Source organism: Mycosarcoma maydis, chromosome 5, assembly GCF_000328475.2.
Source record: "Mycosarcoma maydis chromosome 5, whole genome shotgun sequence".
In the NCBI taxonomy this organism is placed as follows: Eukaryota; Fungi; Basidiomycota; class Ustilaginomycetes; order Ustilaginales; genus Mycosarcoma; species Mycosarcoma maydis.
The window spans coordinates 1,368,569-1,393,419 of record NC_026482.1 but is presented as its reverse complement, the minus strand read 5'-3'; the positions used below and the strand labels follow the sequence as shown (position 1 = coordinate 1,393,419).

General features: G+C 53.9%; 9 protein-coding genes across 9 annotated transcripts; 5 read left to right on the top strand and 4 right to left on the bottom strand.

Annotated features, from left to right (window-relative positions):
• Positions 1–2,222: 2,222 nt before the first annotated feature.
• UMAG_10169 (uncharacterized protein) lies at positions 2,223–3,080 on the top strand (the record flags this gene model as incomplete). Its single annotated transcript, XM_011390547.1, has 1 exon — positions 2,223–3,080. The coding sequence occupies one exon, from the start codon at positions 2,223–2,225 to the stop codon at positions 3,078–3,080; it is 858 nt and encodes a 285-aa protein (XP_011388849.1).
• A 2,746-nt stretch (positions 3,081–5,826) lies between these two features.
• Positions 5,827–7,327, bottom strand: UMAG_02504 (uncharacterized protein; the record flags this gene model as incomplete). Its single annotated transcript, XM_011390478.1, has 2 exons — positions 5,827–6,519; positions 6,605–7,327. 2 exons carry the CDS (start codon positions 7,325–7,327, stop codon positions 5,827–5,829), a joined length of 1,416 nt encoding a protein of 471 aa, XP_011388780.1.
• Positions 7,328–9,459: 2,132 nt separating this feature from the next.
• On the bottom strand, positions 9,460–9,932 carry UMAG_10168 (uncharacterized protein; the record flags this gene model as incomplete). Its single annotated transcript, XM_011390546.1, has 3 exons — positions 9,460–9,477; positions 9,658–9,759; positions 9,852–9,932. 3 exons carry the CDS (start codon positions 9,930–9,932, stop codon positions 9,460–9,462), a joined length of 201 nt encoding a protein of 66 aa, XP_011388848.1.
• Positions 9,933–11,251: 1,319 nt separating this feature from the next.
• UMAG_02502 (uncharacterized protein) lies at positions 11,252–12,613 on the top strand (the record flags this gene model as incomplete). The annotated part of the gene is made up of 1 exon (XM_011390477.1): positions 11,252–12,613. One exon carries the CDS (start codon positions 11,252–11,254, stop codon positions 12,611–12,613), a length of 1,362 nt encoding a protein of 453 aa, XP_011388779.1.
• Positions 12,614–12,898: 285 nt separating this feature from the next.
• Positions 12,899–15,499, bottom strand: UMAG_02501 (uncharacterized protein; the record flags this gene model as incomplete). The annotated part of the gene is made up of 1 exon (XM_011390476.1): positions 12,899–15,499. One exon carries the CDS (start codon positions 15,497–15,499, stop codon positions 12,899–12,901), a length of 2,601 nt encoding a protein of 866 aa, XP_011388778.1.
• A 1,583-nt stretch (positions 15,500–17,082) lies between these two features.
• UMAG_02500 (uncharacterized protein) lies at positions 17,083–20,001 on the top strand (the record flags this gene model as incomplete). The annotated part of the gene is made up of 1 exon (XM_011390475.1): positions 17,083–20,001. The coding sequence occupies one exon, from the start codon at positions 17,083–17,085 to the stop codon at positions 19,999–20,001; it is 2,919 nt and encodes a 972-aa protein (XP_011388777.1).
• Positions 20,002–20,229: 228 nt separating this feature from the next.
• Positions 20,230–21,657, bottom strand: UMAG_02499 (uncharacterized protein; the record flags this gene model as incomplete). The annotated part of the gene is made up of 1 exon (XM_011390474.1): positions 20,230–21,657. The coding sequence occupies one exon, from the start codon at positions 21,655–21,657 to the stop codon at positions 20,230–20,232; it is 1,428 nt and encodes a 475-aa protein (XP_011388776.1).
• Positions 21,658–22,349: 692 nt separating this feature from the next.
• On the top strand, positions 22,350–24,260 carry UMAG_02498 (uncharacterized protein; the record flags this gene model as incomplete). Its single annotated transcript, XM_011390473.1, has 1 exon — positions 22,350–24,260. The coding sequence occupies one exon, from the start codon at positions 22,350–22,352 to the stop codon at positions 24,258–24,260; it is 1,911 nt and encodes a 636-aa protein (XP_011388775.1).
• A 312-nt stretch (positions 24,261–24,572) lies between these two features.
• UMAG_02497 (uncharacterized protein) lies at positions 24,573–24,845 on the top strand (the record flags this gene model as incomplete). The annotated part of the gene is made up of 1 exon (XM_011390472.1): positions 24,573–24,845. One exon carries the CDS (start codon positions 24,573–24,575, stop codon positions 24,843–24,845), a length of 273 nt encoding a protein of 90 aa, XP_011388774.1.
• Positions 24,846–24,851: the final 6 nt, after the last annotated feature.

Sequence of the window (24,851 nt, the reverse complement as noted above, 5' to 3'; positions counted from 1 at the left end):
TTGAATCACCACAGAGCAGTGCTTCAAAGAGCCCGTCGATCATGCAAGCGAACCTTACAGTTCTTCGTGCTTCGGCCAGAACCATATTACTACTCTCAACATGCCGGCCAAGCAACATCGAGCTAACAATCCTTATGTGATTCTCAAGAAGCTTCGCCTGGCACCTGAGCGAACTCGGCTGTGGAAGTGCTGTTCTGCGATCACCTGACGATAGCATGCTGTCGAGGATGGGCCCTCAAGCCTCTCTACTTTCTGGCGATCAAATGTGGATGCTGCGCGACATCCATGATGATGATGTAGAACAGGGTCCCAAGCCGAGTGCATCCCCAGGTTGAATGCGGGCGATAAACGGCGTCTGATTAGGTGTACCATGGTCGTAGATGACCGAGGGTTCGATGCTGCTCAGCTGTGGTGATTATTCACGTTTGGATCATCTCAGAAATGCGCCACCTAGTGCCTGGAAAAATGACTCATCCACGACGGTGATCTTACATAGCGGTTGACACGGGATCATCTCGCGTCGCATACATACGCAAAAGTCCGCCTTCGTGATTTACAATCACGAATTGGGCTTTTTCGCCTAATCGCAGCTACCAAAGCTTGTATTGAGTCACTCGCGACTGTCAACGTTGAGATCACACTACGAGCTTGTTCGAGCACGGGTGACAGCCAAAGGACACTCGCGAGTGGCCGTTAGCGATCGTGGCACAACTTTCGAGCCTTTGTTTTCCGTTTGGCGCCTTGCGTTTCGACCACCATCCAACACCACTACCAACACCACCACCACTACTTGCACACCCATCTCTACCTCGAATCTGTTACACATTCCAATCCCGCGCAACATCACTCATCTCTCACAATGAGCAAAGGCCGCGGCAAGAAGCGCGCCCACACCGGAAGCGTCCGTGGAGAAACACCTCCTGGTGGGCATGAAGCCGCCTCAGCACCACCGCACGCCGATCCTGAACAGGTGATTCACAGCATTTGTGGATCGCCATTTCTCCGAGCACTTTGCTTCAGAGAAATCGCCATCCGACCAAGACCTTATCCTTTCTCGTTTGCTCTCACAACGCCTGGCTCCAGTACACCCCAATGAATGTCATCTTGCTGGCGCCTTGAGCTGTCTTCGCGAGTATCTCGAATCAGACACGCCCCTTTTCCCAGCTGCAGCACCCGCCACTCCCACCACTCCCCCCTCGACTAGCAGAGCGCTTCTTCCCTACATTAGCTGATTCTCCTCGCACCAAACAAGCCAAAGACTCGGTCAACAAGCTCAAGCAGCTGCAGAGATGGGATGGTCTTCAATTTTGCCACAGCAAGCTTTGCAACCCGGACCATCCTGACTTCGCAGTGTACACCGCTAACTTCACCAATCTCATCTGGGCATCGCAGACCGAGTTAAAGGACATCATACCTGAGTTCGAGAGGATGACAGACAAATCGCGCGTAGACAAATCGCGCGTAGAACTGGAGGTCAGCAACGTTTACTCGAATCTCGCCGCAAAACTCGCCTCCTACAGTGATGTGGACGAGGCACTGTCGCTTGTACTTGTTCACCTTGCACGTTCATTGCCCGCCCCTAAGCTGGGCATGGAAGGAGTGGATGCTAACGTTCATTATCCAGAGGAATTTTGGCCGTGACTATTACGGTGATGCGCCAGACCGCTTCCTGCAGTTCATCACTGAACACGATCAGAAGTTCAGCACGCTTGATCCAAGCCAAGGAAAAATTTATTATCGAGGCACCCCCATCGTCCAGTCAAGCGGCACCGGCAAGTCGCGCCTGGTCTACGAATGTCGACATCGAACTCCTCTTCTCTATGTCTGCGTCCGAAAACGTACTGCCGATGGGATTGTCTATGAAAGGCTATCCCTTTCCTGATCGTGGTGTACGTGCCTTTTTCGAAGAGGCGCAGAAGACCCACAAGGATCTGTGTAACCTTCAGATTGCCTGTTTCCTCGGCGCTTGGTTCTCGGAGCTTGCTCAACGCCTCGCCGAGCGGCCCACTCAGCAGCAAAAACACGACTATCTGATGCAGCTCAACCCATCTCCATCTAAAGGATGGTATAAATGCTGAACGCACCGACTTTTCTTCGAAACCGTTTCCGAGCGCGCTTCTGACACCCTCAAGCGTGCCGACAGCAGCTTTGACGAAAAGTCGAAACGTAATGAACTCTTCACCACTCACCTCAAATCGCCGCTTGCCGCCCTCGAACGAGAGATGAAGTGCATTATAGCTCACATGTACCCGCCCAACGCCCACGGCGGATCATCACCCAGGCCTCCTATCATTGTGGCCTTCGACGAGTGCGTCGAACTCAACATCGAAAAAAACCCAGATATCAATCAGCTCAACAGCCTCCGCCGCGCATGGAATTGGATCAATACCCAACAAGCCAGCGCCAAGACCACGACGTTCTGGCTTGTGTTGATCAGTACCAGCAGCAGTGCGGCCGATTTTGTCAAGCATGCCCACCGTAACGTGTTATCATTGGCACTGCCCATTTTCATCGGCGTTAGTTTTGACGTGCTGCTTTCACAGCAACCCAGCCTTTCTTGCGCCTCGCAAGCTTCTGCGGACTCTCACATCATTTACTACGGACGACCGCTGTGGAAGACATTCAATTCTGGAAGCCTCTGGGTGATGGCCAACCACAAATTGATGGGTGGCGAAGACTTTGCCATCCGCAAGACCGCCCACTGCTTCAGCATCTTGGCGTCTCGTCTCGCGCTAAGCCTTTCGCCGACTGAATCGCCAAACTCGGAACTCTTTGCAAGACAGAAGCAATTCGTCGACAGCACAGTAGATCGCCACATGCGCATTGTCACGCATGTTACCAGCGAGGGTGTCATGCACGTTGAATCTCCATCAGAGCCTGTGCTAGCCATCGCTGCTTCCAATATCATGCTGGCTCCCTACCTCCAGTCAGCTGAGAAAGCGAGAGGCTACACGTACGCAGACATCCTCAAGAAATTTCAGCAAGAATGCTTGCTCAACCCCGATGTTGCCTTGCTGAAGGGCAGTTTCGGTGAACTTGCCTCGCGGATCATCTTGATGGTCTGCTTGCGACGCCGCTGAAGCGCAAAAAAATCGAACAAACCGAGCCAAAGGAATCGTCGGACACCCAACACGTGGGCGCCAGCATCTACGCCAAGCCCGTGCGTCTCGAAAGCGTTCTTGAGAACCTTGCCGACCTCGACGAAGCCAATCTCGCTGCGCTGCGCCAACGCCTTGAAGATGTCTACGATGCCGGCTCACGCACCGAACGGCATGCGATTCCGTTCAGAGATCAGTTGCAATCGGCTTCCTCTATGCTACCGATGGTGGATCAACTTTACGCATTTCGACATGCTGCCCAAAGCGATCAACAAGATAACACCCGAATTTCTCTGGCACTGTTGGAAACGTGGAGTAGCCGTGCAAATGTCGCACACACAGCATGGCATCGATGGCATCATCCCGGTCTTTGTAGGTCATCTCGACCGACCCTTCGTTGATGGTTCGTCGACCGATGCCCTCTAACATCACTCTTGAGCCCAGGAGAGGGCGAGAGGCACGCTGCGCGCTACATGACCTACATTGCCTGGGAAGCAAAGAACCGAAGGGATCCACAGAGCACCACGGTCCCTGCTAGTTCAGCGCCTGTCGTTGCTGGACCGGTGATCAAGAGCGCCTCGATGGCACCGCCAAACGAGAAGCCACTGACCGAACAGGCTCTGTTGATCGTGCTTTTCGACCTTGGGCACAAGCACCGGGTTCAAGAAAGCGCAAGACGGCTCTCGACCGCAAGTGACGCCTATTACCGGTCAACAGTGCCCTCGGCTGTGCATTCGGGGTTTGCTCGGCCCGCACGCTTACCCCTGTCTCGACCTTTTCGAGGCCCGTTCAACCTTGGTGGAGATTCTGTCGTCTAGCTCTGATCCCGCACCAAACCCTCTCAACATCATCGAAAAGCCCATGTGGAATGAGCGCATCCAGCCCGAGTCGGATTCCATTTAGGGTGAGTTCGATTCTCGCCTGCTCTAGGGTCATCGCCAAAGTCAACGTTCAAACTTGTTCTTCAGGTCCAAGATGCCACTAGCACACTCGATTCCGTATGTCCATCTGACGCTTTCCGAAGCTCCCTCCTGCTCCGCTTTTCGTACGCAATAGCAATGTATACAATTCCCTTTGGCTACCTTTCGTTTGTTGAAGCCTTCCCCACCAAACACTCATCCTCACACACACGCACAACGGAGAACTCAAGCGCGCGTCTCAAAGCCAGTTCTGTGACTGGCCATCATCTGCTTCACGGTGCTTGCATGTTCATCTCGTCTCAAATACGCTCTCAAAGTCTGGAGGAAATCCTTTATCTGGTCCGACGACATGCGACAGCATTCCAGTCCTGGGCATCCGTTCAAGCCAGAGGGCAATCTTGTGTTCGATTACCAACAAGAAGAGGACTCAATGGCAGGTACGACGGAACACTATCTGTTATGACTGGGGGAGGTACTGAGCGGGTACAACGATGGACAGGCTAGATGGATGCTTGGTAAACTCGAACGCCCTTCCAAGGCGGTTATGGCCTTTTTCGGAACGTAGGTCGAGCGAGTCATGCTTAGTGCTTTGGGTTGAAGCCAGTTTTATGGCTCTTCGCAAGGGAAGAGACAGAACTGCTGGGTCAACAATCTTAGGCATCTTGGCGTATCTTCAGAGGGAAGTGGTCGAATGTTCTCGGAAAAAGTGATGGTGGACGTATCAGATTATCGACGTTTGAAGCTGGATCTCCTCAAGAATCATGGCCATAGCATCTAGTGAAAGTGACAGAGGCAGGTCGACGTTGACTGCATTGTGGAGAGTGTCAAAAGCTAAGCAGAAATCGTAGACAACGTGATACGGACACCTTCGATCTCCTGCCTGTACAGACGCTCCAGCCTGTTGTGCCTCTGGTGCTCGCGACTTGTCTTGAGCGCCTGCATATGAGCAAAGACACACACACGATAGGGTGTAAATATATGATAGTTTACCCTGGAGGGAATCCTAAAGCAGGCTACGGTCGGTATTTCCAGCCAAGATCAGGAGTCTGCTTGTGACGCTGAAACCCCTTTGTGCCAACTACTCAAGCGCCCACTGCTGACAAGGCCGAAAGACGAAGAAGCGCCAAAGCGTTTACCCCCGCAAAGTCTGACATGAACTCGCCGAGCGTGGCGCGATTCCTCGTCGTGAGTGAGAGCTTTGGCTTGGATGAGTACGGGATACCGAGTTCTAGCTTGCAATCAGATTCAACTCAGTTGAAGATTACAACCCAAGTCCGATTGGTTGTCTAGACTTCCATTTGGTACAGTGATTAAGCTTCAAGTAAGGCACGGTACAAATTGTTCGACATTCATGACGATTGTTAGTTGAAATCCGCAGCCCTGCTGAGAAGGGATTGGACAGCGCAAAGACGAGAGGTAAAGAGAGAATGCAGTATAAAGAAGGCGGAACGACAAGCTGCTAGGCTGTGAATCTGTTGGCAACTACACATACGACGAAGAAGATGAACGGAGAAAGGAGAATAACAGACATGGACAAACGGGGCACATCATTACGCAGTGGGGTGGGTCCGGGGTAGGGTTTCTGTGCAACACACTCAGGCCGAGCACCTCAATAAGACACTGTGGCAGACTCGGGTCTGGTCTTCTTTCGTCTCTTGCAACGAAACACCACCTAACCCGGTTCCACCACAGCGCTCCTTAGCACATCGCACGTGTCAACCTGCATGACCGCATATCGAACATGGATCCATTTCTCGTGACAAGGTATACACAGGTAGATCTACAATTTCATAAGGCAGGAATTGGGTTCAGATCTTCTTTTCGCTGCTGCCCGAGGACTGACGATCGAAAGCAGTCTCTTGGTGACCACCTTCGAGGACAGCGATGGTGTTGTTGGTCTCCGCGACAACCTCGTCGACATAGACCTGCTTCTCGACCTCGTAGTTTGAGTCGCGGACACCCCAGATAACCATGCCAGCAAGCGGGAATGAGAAGAGCATGAGCCCGAATACGGCACCAATCTCGTTGATGAAAGGCACCTCGGTGGCGTCCATGGCAAAGGCAGCAGCAGCACCCGCGGACTGCACAGCTTTGTACATGCCCGCGAATCGCGCCAACTCGAAGGAGTCGTTGGTGATGGCGCCCATGATCCAGTAGGCAAGCCCCTGGTAGAAAGCATCACCAATGTCGTACAGGACAAAAATGGAGATAGGCTCGGCAAAGGCGGTGTCGTTATAGTTGATCTTACGAGGCCATTGGGTAGCCCGTGTGATGGGAATCTGGTATTTGATACCCCAGCTGTAGGCGATGATAGTAAAAGCGGTGGTAAGAGCGAGGCCGGCAAGACCACGGTTCCTTCGATTCATGGGCAGCTTGTCAAGCAAGAAGCCGAGAATCAGGGCACCGACAATTTGGCCAACGGATTTGACGACCCCATTGACACTTCGTGTCGCCGAGTCAAAGACGTGAAAGGACACGCTGCCCTGGTAGGGATAGAAGAACTGCAGAATGGAGAAAAGAAGCAAATAAAGTGTGTGAGCTAGCCGAATAATCGCGCAAAGTCGAGAACAGCCTTGAGTAACTTACGTTGCTAGCAAAAAACATGGGAAGCAGAAGCAAAATTTGGCGCTTTTTGAGAGTGCTGAGAAGAGCGCCGATCTCTTGTCTAGCAGTGTTGCTCTGTTCTAGCTTAACAAGCGTTCCGTCGGTACGGACGACTCGGTTGGGAGGAAGCAGAGTCCATGTGAGCGCAACGCCGACCATGATGACGGCGAAGAATGCAATGTAAGTGGAAACCTTGACCGCGTCGAGTCCGCCCTGCTTGAGGTTGATGCCCAGAGCAATGAGGCCGCCCATGAGTGAGCCACTGTTGAAAATGGCCCAGAAGATACTGAAGGACCGACCTTTCTCAGATTCGAGAGGATAGGAGAGCATGATGCAGCCCTGGGCGGTCCAGAGGAGGGCAGCACACATGCCTAGAACAGCGCCTGAGAAGATCAGGAACCAGTCCTGCGCCTTTTCCTGGTAGACCCACAGAGCCGCGAGGTAGAGAGCGTAGCCGAGCGAGCCACAGAAGAGCGTGATACGAGGTCCGAAGATGTTGTTGAAAGACCCGGCTACGATACCGGTGAGAGCGAAGAGGGCGTACAAGATGGCGTTGGTGATGTTGGACAGAGTAATGGACTGGGTACCACCGGCACCTAGGTTCGAAACAGCCGAGAACATGCCCACCGTTGCAAAACAGACAAAAGAGACCAAGATAACTTGGACAAGCGGCGATGTGTAGCGCCAGGACGAGTGAACCTTCATGTTGGCCGATATTGGTCGCGTTGGATGGTGGTAAGGGTTTTCGATTCCGAGCTTCGAACTCGTATCCAGAGTCTAGAAGAAGTCAGGAAGGCGCTTAAAGCGTAGTGTAAAGGGGAGTGGCTGATGAGGAAGGGTGGAAGGCATGCCAAGGTGGTGGGTAATTATAGGGCCGAGGGAAGCAATGTAGGAAGATAGAAAGATAGCGCTGGCGAATGGTGAGCTGCAGCAAAAATACAGCTAGCGAGGCTGAGGTCGCAGCAGTTGAGAAGCACACAGATGTGCATGTATACGAAGATGCTCGATTCGTCGCTGTAAGAGCCAAGCAGAGTTGCTCGGTGCTGCAGCGGCAATGCACACGCGACAAGCCAGGCGCTGCTGTCAGACCATGATGCGACGGTCGATGCACCGACTGATACGATGACGAGGAACGCGTTGCTAGCGATAGACAGGGGCAAAGGCGGGTCGAGACTGGAGCTGAAGCCTGCTCGTCGGCGGTGAGTCGGAGCGTCGATCGTCACGCGAGTGATATGGATTTGCTTGCAGGTTGTTAATTGCGGGGTGCCGATCGCCCAATCTTCTGCCGTTTGGGCAGGGACACGCCGTCGGTCCTCGGTGCCAAAACATGACCGGTCCGTTCGTACATCGAGCATGAAGCGAGCTGTATCTAAGAAGCACCGTCTCCCCCAAGTAGCCCATCATGGAAACTTTTCCCTCTCCCACAACGTGACCGAGCGTGACCGATAAGCGAAACCGTCAAACACCCTTCGCAAATTCTTGATAGAAGTCGCTCCGTTTTCATCCGTGCATTCTTCATCTGTGGGGACAGCATCCACAGCGGTACCGTGGACATGCTTTTCTCACCAAAAACAACGAGCTCATTCGTGATTTGTCTCGTCGCGCAATATCGGTGTCGGACCTTGAAAACCGCTCAACTTCGGCTATCATAGCGGGAAATGGCTCACGTGAGCTAAAGAGAGGATTACAGACGCTGAATTGGGCAGCGTTTCTGCTTCTTTTTCCACGCGAGACTCGAGAGTGGTAGATAGCGTCGGCCCGACGTCGGCGCTAAGCCTGGTTTGCCAAGCTCGGTGACTGGCTGAAGCTACCTAGTGTGCACAAGTCGAACTGAAGAATCTCGCGACTGGATCATGGTTCCACGTTCCTGACTATGTGATTCGGCGTAAATCGAATCATGAATCGTGAACGAGGTATGATGATCCGTACCTTACTGGCTGCCCCGCATTTTGACTGACAATCCTCGGGTCTCTTGCCAAGCTCCTGTCTCTTGGAGAGCATGGACGTGTGCGGACCGGTACAGCAGGTGTCTCTACTATCATCAGAAGTGGAAATGCAATCCAGCATCTAATCCTGTTGCCCAACAGAATCCAGCGCACTGAGCCTCGTTCGACCGGTGTACGATAGCGCAGCGATTCGTTATTCGGCGAGCTCGCCGATACTATAGCGTCTAGCGTTTACACGGTAGGACGCCGGGAACTGGAAAGGTCGGAGCTCTAACAAGATACGACGTCCCACACGCCAGCATACAGCCGCTATCACTCCATGGGCTGATCGCGCTAATCTGCTCTTACCATGCTCTGTCTGACCTCCAAAGAGGGTCTCTTACCTGTCTCGATGTTCACGCTGGAGCAAATGTGCTGCGACCTGGAAACACGCTAATATTGCGATGGATTGGGAGAGTGAGTCATGATATTCACGATTCTGCTTGCTCGTCTCTGGCTCAGACGGCTTACGATAGGGGACCGTCGCTGTGGGATATCTTGGAGAACCATCGTGACTGATAAGGCAAGCTCGGCACAGTTTCTCGCTGAAATCGGTCCGTCGCAGATACGACCACAGCTTAAATGCACGTACCGGCGTAGCGTTCAACGAGGGTGGTCGTGGCCTCGCGATCATTCCCTTCATCCATATGGATAATGCCCTTGGTGATGCCAGATACGATCAATTGCCCGAGATACGACCGTTTGCGACTTGATCGTCTTGGCCGCAGCAGATTGCGCGAGTTGCGCAAAATGACTCGACTTCCGGACTGATTTCATACTGGTGAGAGAATGTGATACGAAGCGGCTTGTTGTAGGAAGACATGGTATTGTACAGTTTTGAGACTTAGGCTATCACCATTTACGACCGAGCTGTGCAGAGGGCGATGAAAACGATAAAGAATCGGTAAGCGACAAAGAGCAGATCATAGCAAGCCATTGAGTCAATGGTGGGGAAGAGAGGTTTGCTTGAGCAATGTAACCCTAACCAGCTTGTAGCCAAGCTTGCGGCTGACAAATGCGAAACGACGAGAGCATGTGGTCGAAGCTTACCTTTTGCTGAACACAGGCTTTGAAGGCGAAAAATTCTTTCTGGCACATGTTGCGCTCGATGTTTTCGTAGTTGGCCGTTACGCATGCGCCATAGATGCGTGCCTGTTGGAAGAAGGAAGAAGCGCCAGCACGAGTCGCGATTTCAGTGACAAGACTAAAGACGGCTCATGGCCACAGCGATGAAGGTGACTTACCTCTGATGCACACTTGGCCGCCGCCTTGGCAAAGGTCTGTACGGGGGCTACATCCCTTTGCTTGATCGCACCTGGTCGCATGATCGTTGCAGTTGCGAGGGCGCCAGATCCAGCTTGTTGACGGTGTGCTCAAACAAAAGCTAGCCAGGAAGATGTGAGCAGAGAAGCGACAGCCATGAGTCGTGAGTCACGAGTGGAGGCTGAAGATGTGGAACAGGATTCATGATCGTGCCCGCCCATCGGGACAGCGGACAGCCAAGAAAAACCAAACCGATCACCGATCGTATCCATCTCGACCATGTCGGCCGGCAGGAGCATGACGAAGATTCCGAGATGACTTGCACCTGGCAAAATGCAAGTCCGAGTCGTCAGCCGTGGAAAACGAAAATTTAACTTAAGTTAAGCACAATCGTCACGAATGCAGGTGCCGGAAAAATAGAACTTCGGATCTGATTTCGAAGAGGTCAAGCAAGGTTCAACTTGGGAGCGGTAATTACTGTACTGTATGCGCCCGTTCAAGTCGTGAGTTCGAGGGGAAGTCAGATTCTACAACTCAAATCCGCGTCGGGGAACAATCAGAATCGTGAATTGCAAAGGCCAAGCAGTCAGAGTCTAGACAAATACGATGTCAATCATTATTATTATTAATAATATAAGATTGAGAGAATGGACTCCTTGAATGGTTTAGGGTTAGGGTTGGGTTCAGGTTAGGGTGAAAGAGACCCTGACCGGCTGGCTGTTGACCTGATTTCCTCTTTCCCGTCTCGTGCTTGTGTTGAGTGCAGGCTGGTGCGTTTGTGTCGGGGCTAACCTTTCAACACGTCACAACGCTTCTTTGTCTGTCCTGTCTGCATCCTGTGTGCCGGATGGGCAAGGGTGTGTCGTCTCTGTACGGCAAAGCCGACATTCATGATTTGAATCAATACGAAAGCGATCGATCGTAAATTGACATTGGTGATTTGTGTGATTCATATTAATAATTGGCGTGTGTTTCGACGAACGGGAAGAACTCGAAGCGTGAAGCGTGAATCGTGAATCAGACATGAGATCTTGCCGTGTGCCAGACAAGCGACGAGCGAGGGTCTAACCTTCTCTCCTCTTGGCTTCGGAAAAACTGCCACGCGGTGTAAACAAAATTGCGAATGCAAAGGAAAGGCAAGGGAAGGAAAGGAAAGGAAAAGGATAAGGATAGCTGGCACTGGACCGTGCTGCTGCTGCTGCTACAGCGCTGCCGTCCTCCGATCCAGCCTGTTCGCCAATTCGACCTACCCTCGAGTTGCTTGAATATATATCATTCGACGTTCAGCACGTCCGAGACGATCCCCATACTGCTGATCATCCCCGCCCGCATCGACCGAATTGCTTTGGTTGACTAGAGCACCACGCAGCTACCACACGGAATGCAGGACCAAAAACCGGGACTCTTCGCCGAGATCGCAGATCCATATCTGCGTCATTGCCTGCAGATCGTCCAGACGACGCTCACCAACTTTGTCTACATAGGTTCGGGCGCCAAGATCGCCTATCGCTGGCTCAATGTAGAAACGGATGCCTTCCATCGGATCGCTGCCGAGAACGTGGCGGGATCGTCTTCAGCATCGTTCGCACAACCTCGGAATCGAGCCGAGGTGCCGCTGCTTCTGCACTGCGATTTTCGCGCAGGTATGGACATGTGGGATCCTCTCTTCCTGGCACATCTGCTCAAAGCACGTCCACTCATCATTTTTGATCCGTGTCACTGCGGTAGATCGGTTTCAAATCGGGATACGCGCCCGTACATGGGTTCGTTCTACAAGTGGGCCAAACACGCCGTCGCCGTCGCCGACTCACTCGGAACGGCCGAATACGACGTGCTCGGCTTCGCCATGGGCGGTGCAGCTGCGTTGTTGACGGCGCTGTATCCGAGTCCTGCCACCACACGCGTGCGCAAAATTGTGGCGGCTGCCACTACCGGTCCCGCCATCTCGGCGCGTCTCTACGAGGAATGCTCGCGCAGCTCCATGTCAATCGCATGGCCCCGCGACGACTGGAACCTGATGAACGCATCGCGCTTGTCGCTCAACGACGGTACCAAACCCGAAGAGGTCAAGCAAGCCATGAAGCACACCTTTTTTACCGAGTCTGAGGCGGGTCAGCAGGCGCTCGAACAACACTGGGAGCGCATCAACAGTTTTGCCCAATACCGTTCCAAGTTGCCCTCGGAAGCGCCGTTTATCGGACTGTTGGAGGATCGTCGAGAACTGGGACCGTTGCGATGTCAGCGATTGGCATGGAGAAGTTGGGAAACCTTGCCACAGCAACGTCCAGGTGGCTATACGGATCCGATGGCCAAAGTCAATGTGCCCGTGCTCGTCATGAACGGCATTAACAACTCGCTCATCCCTGCCAGTCGCAGTTGGGAGCTCATGTGCCGTCTTCCCAAGCCGGCGTTGAACCTGTACGAGGATTCGGGCGCTGGCTTCATCTGGCAGTATCCCGAGCGCGTGGCCAGGGACATCAACTACTTTTTGGACTACGACCACACCAATCTTCAACCACAAGTGCTGCCCTCCGCCTCCTTGCCGACATCCAACACTCTCATCTCTACACTGCCGCCCGCTTTGCAAACAAACGTCTCATCTTCCGGTCCCTTTGCCAACATCTCACATCCTTACTTTTCCAGCACGCCCACAGCCCATCAACAGTCCCTCCAGCCGTATCTGCACAACCTACCTCCCAACTTTCATCCTTCAGAGAACGAGCACAGATCTTCCAAACTCTAGGCTGCTCGCCACGCCGCAGTGTGCATACATTTCGCTCTTCTTTGGACCTCTCAGGAATAATACATGTCACCGTTGCTGCTTTTAGATCATTTTTTTCGTCCCATCTGGCAAGGCTCACATTGCCGCAGCGTCTACTAGTGCTAATCCTTGGTTAACAGCTCACTGGCAGTCGAGCATCGAGGGCGTGTGCGTTCAAGTGCGAATATCATTACAGCTATATGAGACAGGAAGCGGAATGCTGACTAGATGTCCAATCTGGTTGTTTTCTCACTGGCGCTTAGTGGACTAGCGTGTTCGTGACAGATCCTGGAAAGCACTCTCGATGCAGTTCTTGATCTCTCGGTAGCTTACCACTAGGCAGCTTTGTTCATCGCGCGAGGTGAGCATAATCTTTTCGTCGGTGCCGGCGTCGAGCTTGTTGAGGTTGGTCAAGATGTGACTCAGATCCACCACGGGACGACCGGCTTCGTCGACTGAGTGGAAGACGTGGTCGCGGAACAGTTTGATCACGTAACGATCACCGGTCTCTGCCCAACGCGGATCGTGGTCAAACTCGGGGCGCTCGTTGATAAAGCCAAATTTGCACAACAAGCGCACCAGCCGACCGTTTTCGAGCTCCTTCATCAATGAATTTTCCATCAAGTCGGTGTAGTTGAGCGCTGAATCCATCTCGTCGGCGCAGTGGCTGCCGAGCACCTTGATCAGCTCGGTGACGTTGCGAGCGACCTCGACCACATCGTCGCCGCCGACAGACTCGTAAGGAGCAGGCGTCTGCGCCACCAGCCATGCGACAACATTCTTGAGCTCAGCAGAGTAGCGACCAGCAAAGGTGGCTAAACTGGAAGCAATGTCGTTGGTCGCAGAGATGCTGTTGAGGCCAATGCTGACGATGAGCGCACCGAGGTTGACCATATCCTCTTGCTGCTGAGCCTTGAGCGCGTCCGAGCCAGTTTCGTCAGGATTGTAGGCAATCACGTCAAAGACGGAGCAGCAGTTGATACGGACACGATTCTTGCCCGTGCGCAGAACCTTGCTGGCTTCGATGCACCGCGCGGCGAGATTGCTCGAGTGGATGGAACGGAGTGCCGAGGTCAACTGGCAGAGGTAGCTCCACAAGGTGCGTTCGGGTACCTGCATGGAAACGGGCTGCAATCGACCGGTGCGACGATCGGGTTGAGCTGCCTTGATGGTCATGTGCTCTGCGTAGAGCGTAGTGGCCAAGGGATGGTAGTCGTAGACAAAGACAATCGACTGATCGCCGAAAGCGCGTGTAGTGAAAGCTTCGCGAACGCTGACGATGCTAGGATGGCGAATGCGACGCCAGCGTTCGACCAGAGCGATGGCAGCCTCGTGTTGCAGTCGAAAGCTCTCAAGCCTGCGCAGCACGTATCGCTTGCCATCAAGCGTGCAAGTGGCCTTGTACGAGTGGCTTCGATATCCGAACACTTTGCTGTGATCGCCCGAGGCGCCCGTGGCACCGTTGGAACCAGGATTGCCCATGCGGGGGTCGATAAGTCCGGGAGGCATGCCCATGGTGGAAGGAGCGCCGGGACCAGGATGCTCGAGTGGCACTAGCGAGTGATAGACGTGCAGCTCTTCGGGTAGGTTGGGACCGCCAAGCTCGGGAGGAGGGACGCTGGCAAGCATCGCCTCTTGCTTGCGCTGCAGCTCCTCGCGTTGATTGGGGTGGAGGAAGAAAGCGTTGGCGGTGAGGTGATGGGGATGCAAGTTGGAGACGTGCGGCAACGGCGGTGCGTAGAGGTGGTAGTGGAGCGGCTGACGGATCTTAGCGGCACCGTTTGCGGCAGCCGAGTAGTAGTCGATACCAGCGCTAAGACCGATACCGGGCGGGCCTTGTCCTGGAGATGGGTCGCCAAACTCGTTCATGTGCTCGTAGGGGTTGTAGGGACGCGAGGCATGTGCCGAAGGAGTAGCCGTGGCGATCTGCTGATCGTGTGCAGCCGTGCTGCTTGGATGGGTAGGATCAAAAGAGCTACTGAGGGGGTCAACGTCGTAGCTGGAGGTGTACATGTTGGGTGTGGAGGGGCCGTTGTGGGTGTATGCACTGGGAGACACTTGGTTGGTGGTGGACGAATCGACTCTCAGGTCGCTAAGCTCGGAGGTGACGGCATCGAGAGTGGATCTGGAAGCTGGGGCAGGTGAGGCGACAGAGAGCGAGGGCGAGGAGCTTCCATTGACCTTGGGCACAAAGACGGCGGCTGCGACGTTGCGAGCGCTGAGGGAGCCCTTGAGTGGACTTGAGGGAGGATTGAGGGCGCCTCTGGTCTTGTTGGGCGAATTGGCAGGCGAGGCGGCTGATAGTGCGGAAGCATTTTGAGAAGCGGGAGACTTGAGCTGCTGTACGGCAGAGGACGAAGTGGAAGCAGAGGCGTGATCGAAGGGGCAACCGTCATTCTGATACTTGCAGTTGCCATAGATGGCTACGTTGCGACACGGTTTGCGCGCTGATGCGTTGGCATTGGAGGCGATGGGAGACTTTGGTGTTTCTGACTGTGGCGGTGTACCGACAGCAGTTGCAGCACCGTAGGAGATCGCGGACTTTGAGGGTGCAGCTGGAGGAGCCGGAGTGGAGGCAGGGGCTACGATGGGGATGGCGGAGCTGCGGGTGGGCCTTGGAGGCAAGGCGCCGTTGAACGCGGACGACTGGATTTGATGCTGAGAATGATGATGTTGCTGCATGGCAGGCCGACTGTGCAGGTGTGTAGACGATGTTGTTTGCTGCGCGTATGGCTGGTTATGCTGCTGTTGGGAAGGGTGGGGCAGAGAGGGAGGATGATGTGTGTGGTTAAAATGAGGTGGAGGTTGTGATTGCTGTTTATGCGGATGGTGGTACGGCGGTTGCTGCGACTGCGAATAGGGATACATTGCTGGTGATCCACATTTATTCTCCGACAGAATGGTCAGATGGTAGATGGTAGAGGAGAAGAGGAGAGCAAGATGGGGGTGTGGTTGGACGAATTTCAGACGGTGTAGAGCGTCAAGGAGATGGTGTTGGATGTGCACGTGGATCTAAGCGACATTACGCCTGCGAAGCGGAATAGGTGTATAAGCATCCAATTGTGAATGTTTAGCGAAGCAAGCAAGTCGTGACGGAAACCGATTGCAGGGCGGAGAGCAAGGCTAGACGATCTTGAATGATATCGACGGAGGAACTGAAGTGATCATCGCCAAACGCACATTGGTGACTGGCGGCGATACTACGCGTCTGCGGTTTTCGGCCAACTTATCACGCTTTGCTCGTTTCGCAGCCGCTGTCGTCTGTCGGTCGATTCGTGATTCGTGATTCGTGATTCGTGATTGTGATTTTCGACTGGTCTTTCGTTCGGCTTTTGGCCTGGCAGCGTAAGTCTCTTGGTCACCATTCAAGAATCAAGAATCACGAATCACGAATTGTGTTGTGCGTTCACGGCTTGGCGTCTTTTCTCTTCTGCTCGCTTTGCTCAATATCGTGAATCGTGAATCGGGCGTCTATTCTCCCGTAGCTCTTTGGGCTTGGGTCGGTGTATGAAATTTAAAAAAAAAAAAAAAAAAATCGATCAAAAATCGTGATTTTTGGTCCTCTGGTAGGCTAAAATTGCCTCAGCCGGCTCTACGCCAGTAACGCTCATGACTATATAGAGTTAGCAAGAACCACAAATCACGAATCACAACCAAGAATGGAGGAAACAGACGCGTTCAGAAACACAAGAGCTGACCTAACAATGGTATTGTGTAAAAAACATCATGAGCCAAGCTCAGCATTCACGATTTCATAGCACAACGCGAAAATCCCTTTTTAAACACACAGCCCCTCTCCGCGCTCTCTTTCTCTGTGTGTCTCTCTCAGCTGTAGCCTTCGTGATTCGGCTCAGCAATTCTGCAGCGTCGGTTTACGCCACTCTGTCACTCGTGACTGCTTCCATCAGTCACCAATCACTCACATTCGTGATTTACAAAATTTGGCTGGCTGGCTGGCTGGCTGGCTTCCTTTGTTTCAACATCCTGCCAAACAGTCGTGAGGCCCGCCCGCTCGTGGGTTCGGATCTATCCTTCATCCCATCATCTCTCCGATCAGCACTGCCCTACCAATAAGGCCATCTTTTTACATTTCTATCGCACATTCTCAACCGATTCTCACGCGTAGCTAATCACGCGGCCTTTCCTCGTTCCATGGCCACACGCCTCCGCGGCTCTTGCGTCTGCTCCTGGAACATTCACGATTGTAACCATCTCGTCGACTCGCTCCGCCAATGGACTACGCATGATATTCTCAGCCCTCTTTGATCTCACCCAGTATCCCACAGCATAGTGTCGACCCTGCTTTCGCGCCACAGCCGTCCGACGCGATCGACGCGGTCCGTGTCCGCGCACCCTAACACTCTCGTGACTGGCTCACGGCTCGTGGCACACGGCTGCTCGGTTTCGTCTCTCGGCCACCACTGACACACGTTCCCATTCATCGCTCCAACATGGATTGGGACCACAACGTCACCTTTTCTGCGGTGAGATCGCTGCAAGCCACTACGGCTGTGGCCCAAGCTACAGATAACGTCGTCGACTTGGATCGAAACCGTGTCGATTCCCGTCCAGGTGTCCTCCCCACAAAGAATGAATCTTCCCCACACTCGTCAGCATCTTTACCGCCACCGTCACCACATCCTCCTCCACCGCCCGCTTTCACTCCCTCGCCTTCGCCTTCGCCCTCGCCCTCGCCACAAACTGCCACTGCCAGGTCGTCCGTCACTGATGCAGCTCCAGCACCAAAGCGTTCGCCTCGTTCACCTTTGCACTCAAACGGCAGCTTTCCTCCAGTCTCAGATCCGATATCATCCATCGACTCTCGAGATGCGCTCGACATCGACCATGAATCCACTGCCATGCTTGCCTCCTCCTCCTCGGCACGCAAGTCAAAACCCAAGCTGCAACCGCAGCTTATCAACCATCTTCCCCTTGCACAACAAGCAGCGATGGCCACTTTCCACGAGATCACCTTCAATGACTATCATGACAAGAAGCTTGGCAGACCGCCTGGCAAATTCGACGACTACATGATCTGCGACTGCACGCCCAACTCGGGCAACCTTGACATGGCCTGCACAGACTATTCCGGCTGCATCAATCGCATGACTCAGATCGAATGCTCAGCTTCAAAATGCCGCTGGGGCAAACAGTGTCGCAACCAGCGCTTCCATCGAAGACAGTACGTCGATGTCGACATTGTTCAGACCGAAAAGAAGGGCTTCGGCCTGCGCGCCTGCCAAGACATCCCAAAAGAGACCTTCATCTACGAATACGTCGGCGAAGTCATGAACCAGACCACCTTTCTCCAACGCATGCAGCAGTATCGCATCGAAGGCATTCGTCACTTTTATTTCATGATGTTGCAACCTAACGAATATCTCGATGCAACCAAAAAGGGCGGCAAGGGTCGCTTCATCAACCACAGCTGCAATCCCAACTGCGCCGTCTCCAAGTGGCAGGTTGGCAAACACCTTCGCATGGGCATCTTTGCCAAACGCAACATCCAAAAGGGCGAGGAGCTCACCTTCAACTACAATGTCGACCGGTACGGCAACGACGCGCAAGAGTGCTTCTGCGGTGAGCCCAACTGCGTCGGCACTCTCGGCGGCAAGACACAGACCGACCTCAGCGGCATGGATGACCTTTTCCTCGATGCGCTCGGCATCTCGGACGAAGTTGAGCAGACAGAAGCAAAAGGTTCTCGTCGAAAGCGCGGAAAGCGGCTCGATCTCGACTTTATCCCACAGATGCGTGCCATCCAGGAGCACGAAGCAACGCGCGTCATGACCGCCGCTCGCCAAGCAGGTCCCAAACGCGAGATTCTCGAAAAGCTTTTGCGCAGGATGGAAATGACCACCGACGTCAATGTACAAAAGTCGCTCGTCAAGCTGCACGGCTTTATCCTCATGCAGTTCTTGCTCGAGCAATGGTGGAATGATCGCGACATTGTGATTCTCATCATCAATGTTCTTGCTCGGTGGCCCCTCATAGCACGCAACAAGGTCATTGATTGCGGCGTTGAGGATCAGGTTCGCATCCTTGCCCAGACCTATCGTCCACGCTCGCCAGAAGATCAGAAACCCAGCCTCGACGCTCTACGTCAAGTCAAGCAAGACGACTCGGCTGCTGACCGTAACGACTACACGCAAGTCCAGCCGACATTGGCACCTGTGCGAATAGGTGCACCTCCCGCACCAGACGCAGAGGTATCTGCTCGCGCCGAACACCTGCTCGAGGCGTGGAAGAAGCTCGACATGACGTACCGCATCGCACGCAAGGATGCTCTCAAACCCGACGCTGACGATCACAAGGATGCCACCGCCGTCACCACGTGGATCGACCGCAGAAGAATGCAGGATCTCGACGATCCGCTGGACCTGGAACATGCACAAGCTCCTAATGCAGTTTCTTCGGAGCTTGGAAACGCTCTCTCGGGCGATCAAGAATTGCGCGAGATCAAACCGTCGTGGCAACCGCCACCTGCGCCACCCTCGATGCCAAATGCACCAGCAAAGCGCATGGGCGGTGCCGTCCACCATCGATCCCCGCCAGGCAGCTTCACGCCCACCCGACTCCAATCCTCGGGTCAGAGTCCGCTTACACCCGACCAGGTGACGTCTGTCCTGTCTTCGTCGTTGGTCAAGTCGCTTTCCGGCCTGGTCTCATCGCTCAAGCAGCAAGGTATTCAGTTGCAGCAGCAGCAGCAGCAGCAGCCACCAGCACAACAGCAGCCATCAGCACAGCCCGCTGCCCCGTCTGCAAAGTCGATCGAAGACATTATCCGAGAGGCAAACGAACAGGAGGAGCGTGCACGAAAGGAAGCCGAGGCTGCCGCCAAAGCAGCACGCGAGCTCGAGGTCAACGGCGGTCAGACGAGCGGTTCTTCGCGCAAACGCCCTTCTTCGGCATCTCGTCACTCGGACAAGCGAGCCAAGCACTCGTCCTTGTCGTCATCGAGCCAGGCGGCATCGAAGCTGATTTCGTCCAACGGTTCAGCTGCAGACTCAACCTCGAAAGCTGGTAGCGTGGAATCGGTAGCTGCCAACGAACGACGACTTCGGAAGCTGGTGGGCGAATTAGTGGTACGTCAAATGTCCAAGTACAAGGACGACTTGGAACGCGAGAGCTTCAAACGCCATGCCAAGGAGTTGACGAATGCCATTGTAGGCAAGGAGATGCGCAACCCTAAATCATGGCCTCCTGCCCGCGGCGCTCTGACCGAACTGTCATTGGACAAACGGGCCAAGATCAAAGCGTTCGCCAAAGAGTATATCGACAAGCTTTTGGCCAGAAAGGGCAAAGGTAAAGGCTCGAGCACACCCTCGAACAATGAAGGGGCAGGAAGCAGCAACAATGGCATTGTCTGAGTTCCAAAAACAAAACAAAAGTGTGATACCAACTCACATGTGTATCCTCGAGCACTTACGATAGCAACCCTTCCCAATGTATTCTTACTATCAATTCTTGTCTGCGTCTGGGTAAAACTCCAGATGGAGATCTGATGGCTAGAGTGCACAGCGCTGTGGAACGGTTGGGGAAAAAGTGTGAAGTGTGAATTCGAGACGAGCGCGCGTGTTGGTGAGTGGTGGGTTGGTCTAGTTGATAAGGTACCTGCGCTGAAACCACAAAGCCAAAGCGGCGATGAGGAGCGAGAGGAAGATGGTTGTATAGAAGCCCAGCCTTGTTTCTGAGATGAAAGCGAGCGCGCCACCTGTGTTCGCGGCGGAGTCCAAGAGTGCCTTTGGCGGGATGCGGATGACTCGGAGCGTGTTATCGGCGCTGGCCGAGATGAGCAAGTTGGAAGCAGGGTTGAATTTGAGGCACGTCGGTGGGAAGTCGTGCGCGTGGAGGATCCTGAGGACGGGTCGTAATGTTTTTGCATCGAGAACCCCGATGGACAGATCCGACGAGCCGTATGCCAAGAATTTTCCATCCGGAGAGACGTCAAAGACGGTGACGGGTCGATCGGAGACGTGGCGTGTTTCGATGAGATCCCACGAATCTGCATCCCACGCTGTGACGAAACTCTTGCGGATTTTGGCCTTGGCACCTTTACCTCCTGCCTGCGCAGCATTGACGACGGTAAAGAGCTTATCCTTGCTAGCTTCGCCACGACCAAACCGCGCAGCACGGAAGGAGCACGGACCTTTGCCTCCCAGCGCAGGATTCTTGATGGTCTGGATGGTCTGCGCATATCCCTCGGCTGCATCGGTTGAGGTCTCGGCAACAGTGGCTGCATCGTCCGCGTTCGACTCTGCAAAGGGATCCGTGGCGTAAACGATGAGCTTGGAAGAAGAGGTGAAAACGACGTGAGTATTGGAATGCGAAAAGTCGGCGTCATAGATCTCGCTCTTGTCAAAGTCATGCGAAGGGATCGAGATGGACGTTTCTTTGGCTTCTGCAGCAGCGAGAACGGACGACGAAGGCTCGCCGACATGGTTCCAGATGGGAGAGAGAGACGGGTATCGGTGGAGGGCAATCTGACCATCTGTACTGGCGACAGCGAGCATACGACCATTGGGACTGAAAGAGACAACTTTGACGTATTCATTTGGATCTTGGATATGTAAGGATTGGACGGCTCGGCTAAAGTGAAGCTCGACCTTGACGTCTTGCTGCTTGGCTTTGCCTTTGTCCGCGGAAGGGGCCGGCTCTGGATCCTTGGTCGCTCCGGATGTTTCTAGTCGAGTGGATGAGAGCAGAGAGTAGTCAAAGATGCGGATGGGATGGTTGTTGCCTTGTTTGACATGTTCTTCAGCGTTGTTGATTCCACAAACGAGCTGCGATTTGGCCGGGTTGACCGACATGGCCATCGGAGCATCCTCATCTCGTGAGAGCTTGACTTCATCTAACTTGTGCATCGTCTGTTCCGATAGGTCTATGCGTGCTGCGACGACAGCGTTGGTGACACCAGAGCGACCAGCGCCTCCTCCGCCTGAGTAGATAATGACATTGTCCTCGACGAATGCGACCGAGTAGATTGGGATGCTTGCCTGCACTGGAAAGTGCTGAGTCCTCGCCATGATGGATGTGATCCGTCAAAGTTACTAGAGATGTGACGATCAAATAGAGTGTTGGAAGAAGTGGCGGTCGCGAAGCAAAGATGAGTGATTCTCGATGCACAATTGTGATTGTTGTGAGTTCCTTGGGAAACTGAGAAGCATGCAAGTCGGCGCTTTCATCACTCACGTCTTGCTCACGCCTGGCCTGTGCCCATTCAAACGATTTTGTCAATCACGATTTCTGGTGATTCACGATTGGTATAACTGCAGTTAAGTTAGTTAGTTACCTTGATAGTCATAGTAGTTATTTATTTCATTTGGTAAAAGGGCGTGTGCAGAAGCGTCGCAGCGTGCAAGAAGAAAGTGTCAAGGCCTGTAAAGTGATAGCCCTTTTCATTCACAGATTACCGCGACGCTAAAGCAGTCACGAGTGAAGCTGTGCAGGGTGTCGTGCCTGCGTGCATCTTGGAATTTCGGTGAAAGCTTTTCTCCTCGGACACTCACGACTCTGTGACTGACACGTTGCTTCCAAAAGTGTAGCAGCACTCTCGACTGCGCAACGCTACGAGACAAGGGTCCTTGCCACTCACAACTCTGAAAGCACTGGCAAGTAGTCGTGAGTCGCTCACCACTCGCTCATTGACTCGGTTCTTGAAAACTCGCACATCCCCATCCCCCTGGTACGGACTGCCACACCATCAGCTGGTGCAAGGATGGTCACACACGTCGCAAGCGGCGCCGCAGCGACTGCGATGACCGTGCCAAAGCATGTCAGGCGCGAAGCACGTCAGCCCAAAACCTTGACTCGCGCACAGCTGGCTGAGCGCATTGCAAACGGAGAGACGCTGGTGCTGCATCGCCGAAAGATCTACAAGCTGGACCGATGGCTGTCAAGTCATCCCGGAGGTGAACTTGCCATCTTGCACTTTGTCGGCCGTGATGCCACCGACGAGATCGAAGCGTATCATTCGGATGACACGCTCTCGCGCCTCATGTCGCGCTTCGTCGTTGGATACCTCGATCAAGCCGATTGGCATGACTACAGACCACTCGTGCCACCGGTGCAGCTGGGCTATCGCAAGGGCAAGCTTGACCATCCGCATGCCCAAGTGGCAATGTGGCGCCATCGTAACACGCCATCCGCCTCGGTCGTCAGCTCCAATCGAGAGAGCCAAGAGCCAGAGCCTGGTTCGGATAGCTCCGAAGAAGCTCTGGTCGATAGCCTGGTATCGACTTCTTCGGCTCACAGCCCGCTGCAGCGTCCCGTTCTGTCAACAAAGTCAAGTCCACCATGCGCTGTCACAACAACCGTATCTTCGACACTGATCGTGGAAAGGCCGGATGCTTTTCCTCTTCCTGTCGACCTGTTGGAACCGCCACCGGATCCGGAGTCGATCGATCCAGCTCGCGAACACAAGATATCGCAAGCCTACCAGCGGCTGCATCAGCAGGTCAAGGAGGCCGGCCTCTACACGCTACATCCGATCGGATACGCGCGCGAGATGACACGCTACGTCCTGCTCGCCTCTATCGCTTACGCTTTCTGGTCGCGCGGACAAGCTCAGCTGCGACTGGAGCACTCATCGGCTGATCCGACATCGTTCTGGAATTCATCAACCTCCTCGTTTTTGCTCTCAAGTCTGTTTCTGGGTCTCTTTTGGCATCAGCTCACTTTTTCTGCGCACGACTCGGGCCACAGCGGCATCACACACTCCTGGCAATGGGATCGTCTCATCGGCACCGCCATCGCCGACTTTATCGGAGGTCTCAGCATCGGATGGTGGTGCGACAACCACGACGTCCACCATTTGGTCACCAATCACCCAGAGCACGATCCGGACATTCAGCACATGCCCTTCTTTGCCATCTCGCCACAGTTTGTTTTGGCTGGCCAGACCACAGTGATCAACGGCAACTCAGGCATCGGAGCGCCTTCCTCCGAGCCATCCAAGCCTTTGGGTCTGTGGTCATCCTACTACCGCCGCGTCCTCGAGTTCGACCTACCAAGCCGCTTCCTCCTCAAGCATCAGCACAAGCTCTATTACATTGTCATGGCTTTTGGACGCTTCAATCTCTACGCAAACTCGTACGGCTTTCTCGCCACCAAAGCTCGTCGCGACCGTTGGTGGGCGCTCGAGCTGGTCGGCCTGCTCACCTTCTGGTCCTGGTACGGCTTCGGTCTGCTCGGCTCCCTGCCCACTTGGCCCGTCCGCATCGGCTACCTCATGATCTCGCACATCGTCACGTCACCTCTGCACGTTCAGATCGTGCTGTCCCACTTTGCACAGTCGTGTGATGACCTTGGCCTCAGCGAGAGCTTTGCGTCCCGCCAGATCCGTACCACCATGGACGTCGATTGTCCTCCTTGGCTCGACTTCATTCACGGCGGTCTGCATATGCAAGTCTCCCACCACCTCTTTCCACGAATCCCACGCCACAACCTGCGTGAGGTGCGCGACCGATTTGTCGTGCCTTTTGCCAAAGAGTGGGGCCTCGAATACCACGAGTATGGCTTTACCAAAGGTAATGGCCGTGTATTGACCACACTGAAAAAGGTAGCGGATCAGGTCCACATTCTTGCCAAGGTCGCAGAGGCTCAAGCTAAGGGAGAGATTCAGCATTGATTGTCACGCATCACATTCGTGATTGTTCGGTGTCAATAGAAGAGTAGATTGCTTGGCCATTAGACTTTGAGCGTTTCTGACAGGGTCCACGTCTGAGCTTAGTTTGGTTTGGCTTTGATGGCATCTTGAGCGACAAATCACGAATCGTGAACGAAGCTTCTAGCGAAATTGTGATTCAACTTTTCTGAACCTGTCAGGGAATAGCGCCGATCAAGTCACCGTTGGCGATTCAAAATCGTGAATTAGCATTTCTCCGCTTTCCATCGTCATCTCACTCACCTCTTCGCCCATACACCACGAGCTAACGTCAGCATGTCCGATTCGAACGACGCAACAACTACAGCCTCGCAGTCTGCGGCACCGCTAGGGCTCCCTGCGCCTTCCGATGCACCCGCCAACGACGAACCCAGCAACGTCATCAAGCTGGATCATCTCGGGCCCATGATCGTCAACTCGGACGGCACCATCTCGAGAATCGCCAACTGGCAGAACATGAGCGAGATCGAAAAGCAAAGGTCTCTCCGACTGCTGGCAAAGCGCAACAATGCTAGGATACAGAGCTTGAAAGCAAGCCAGGCGCAGTAGTTAGCA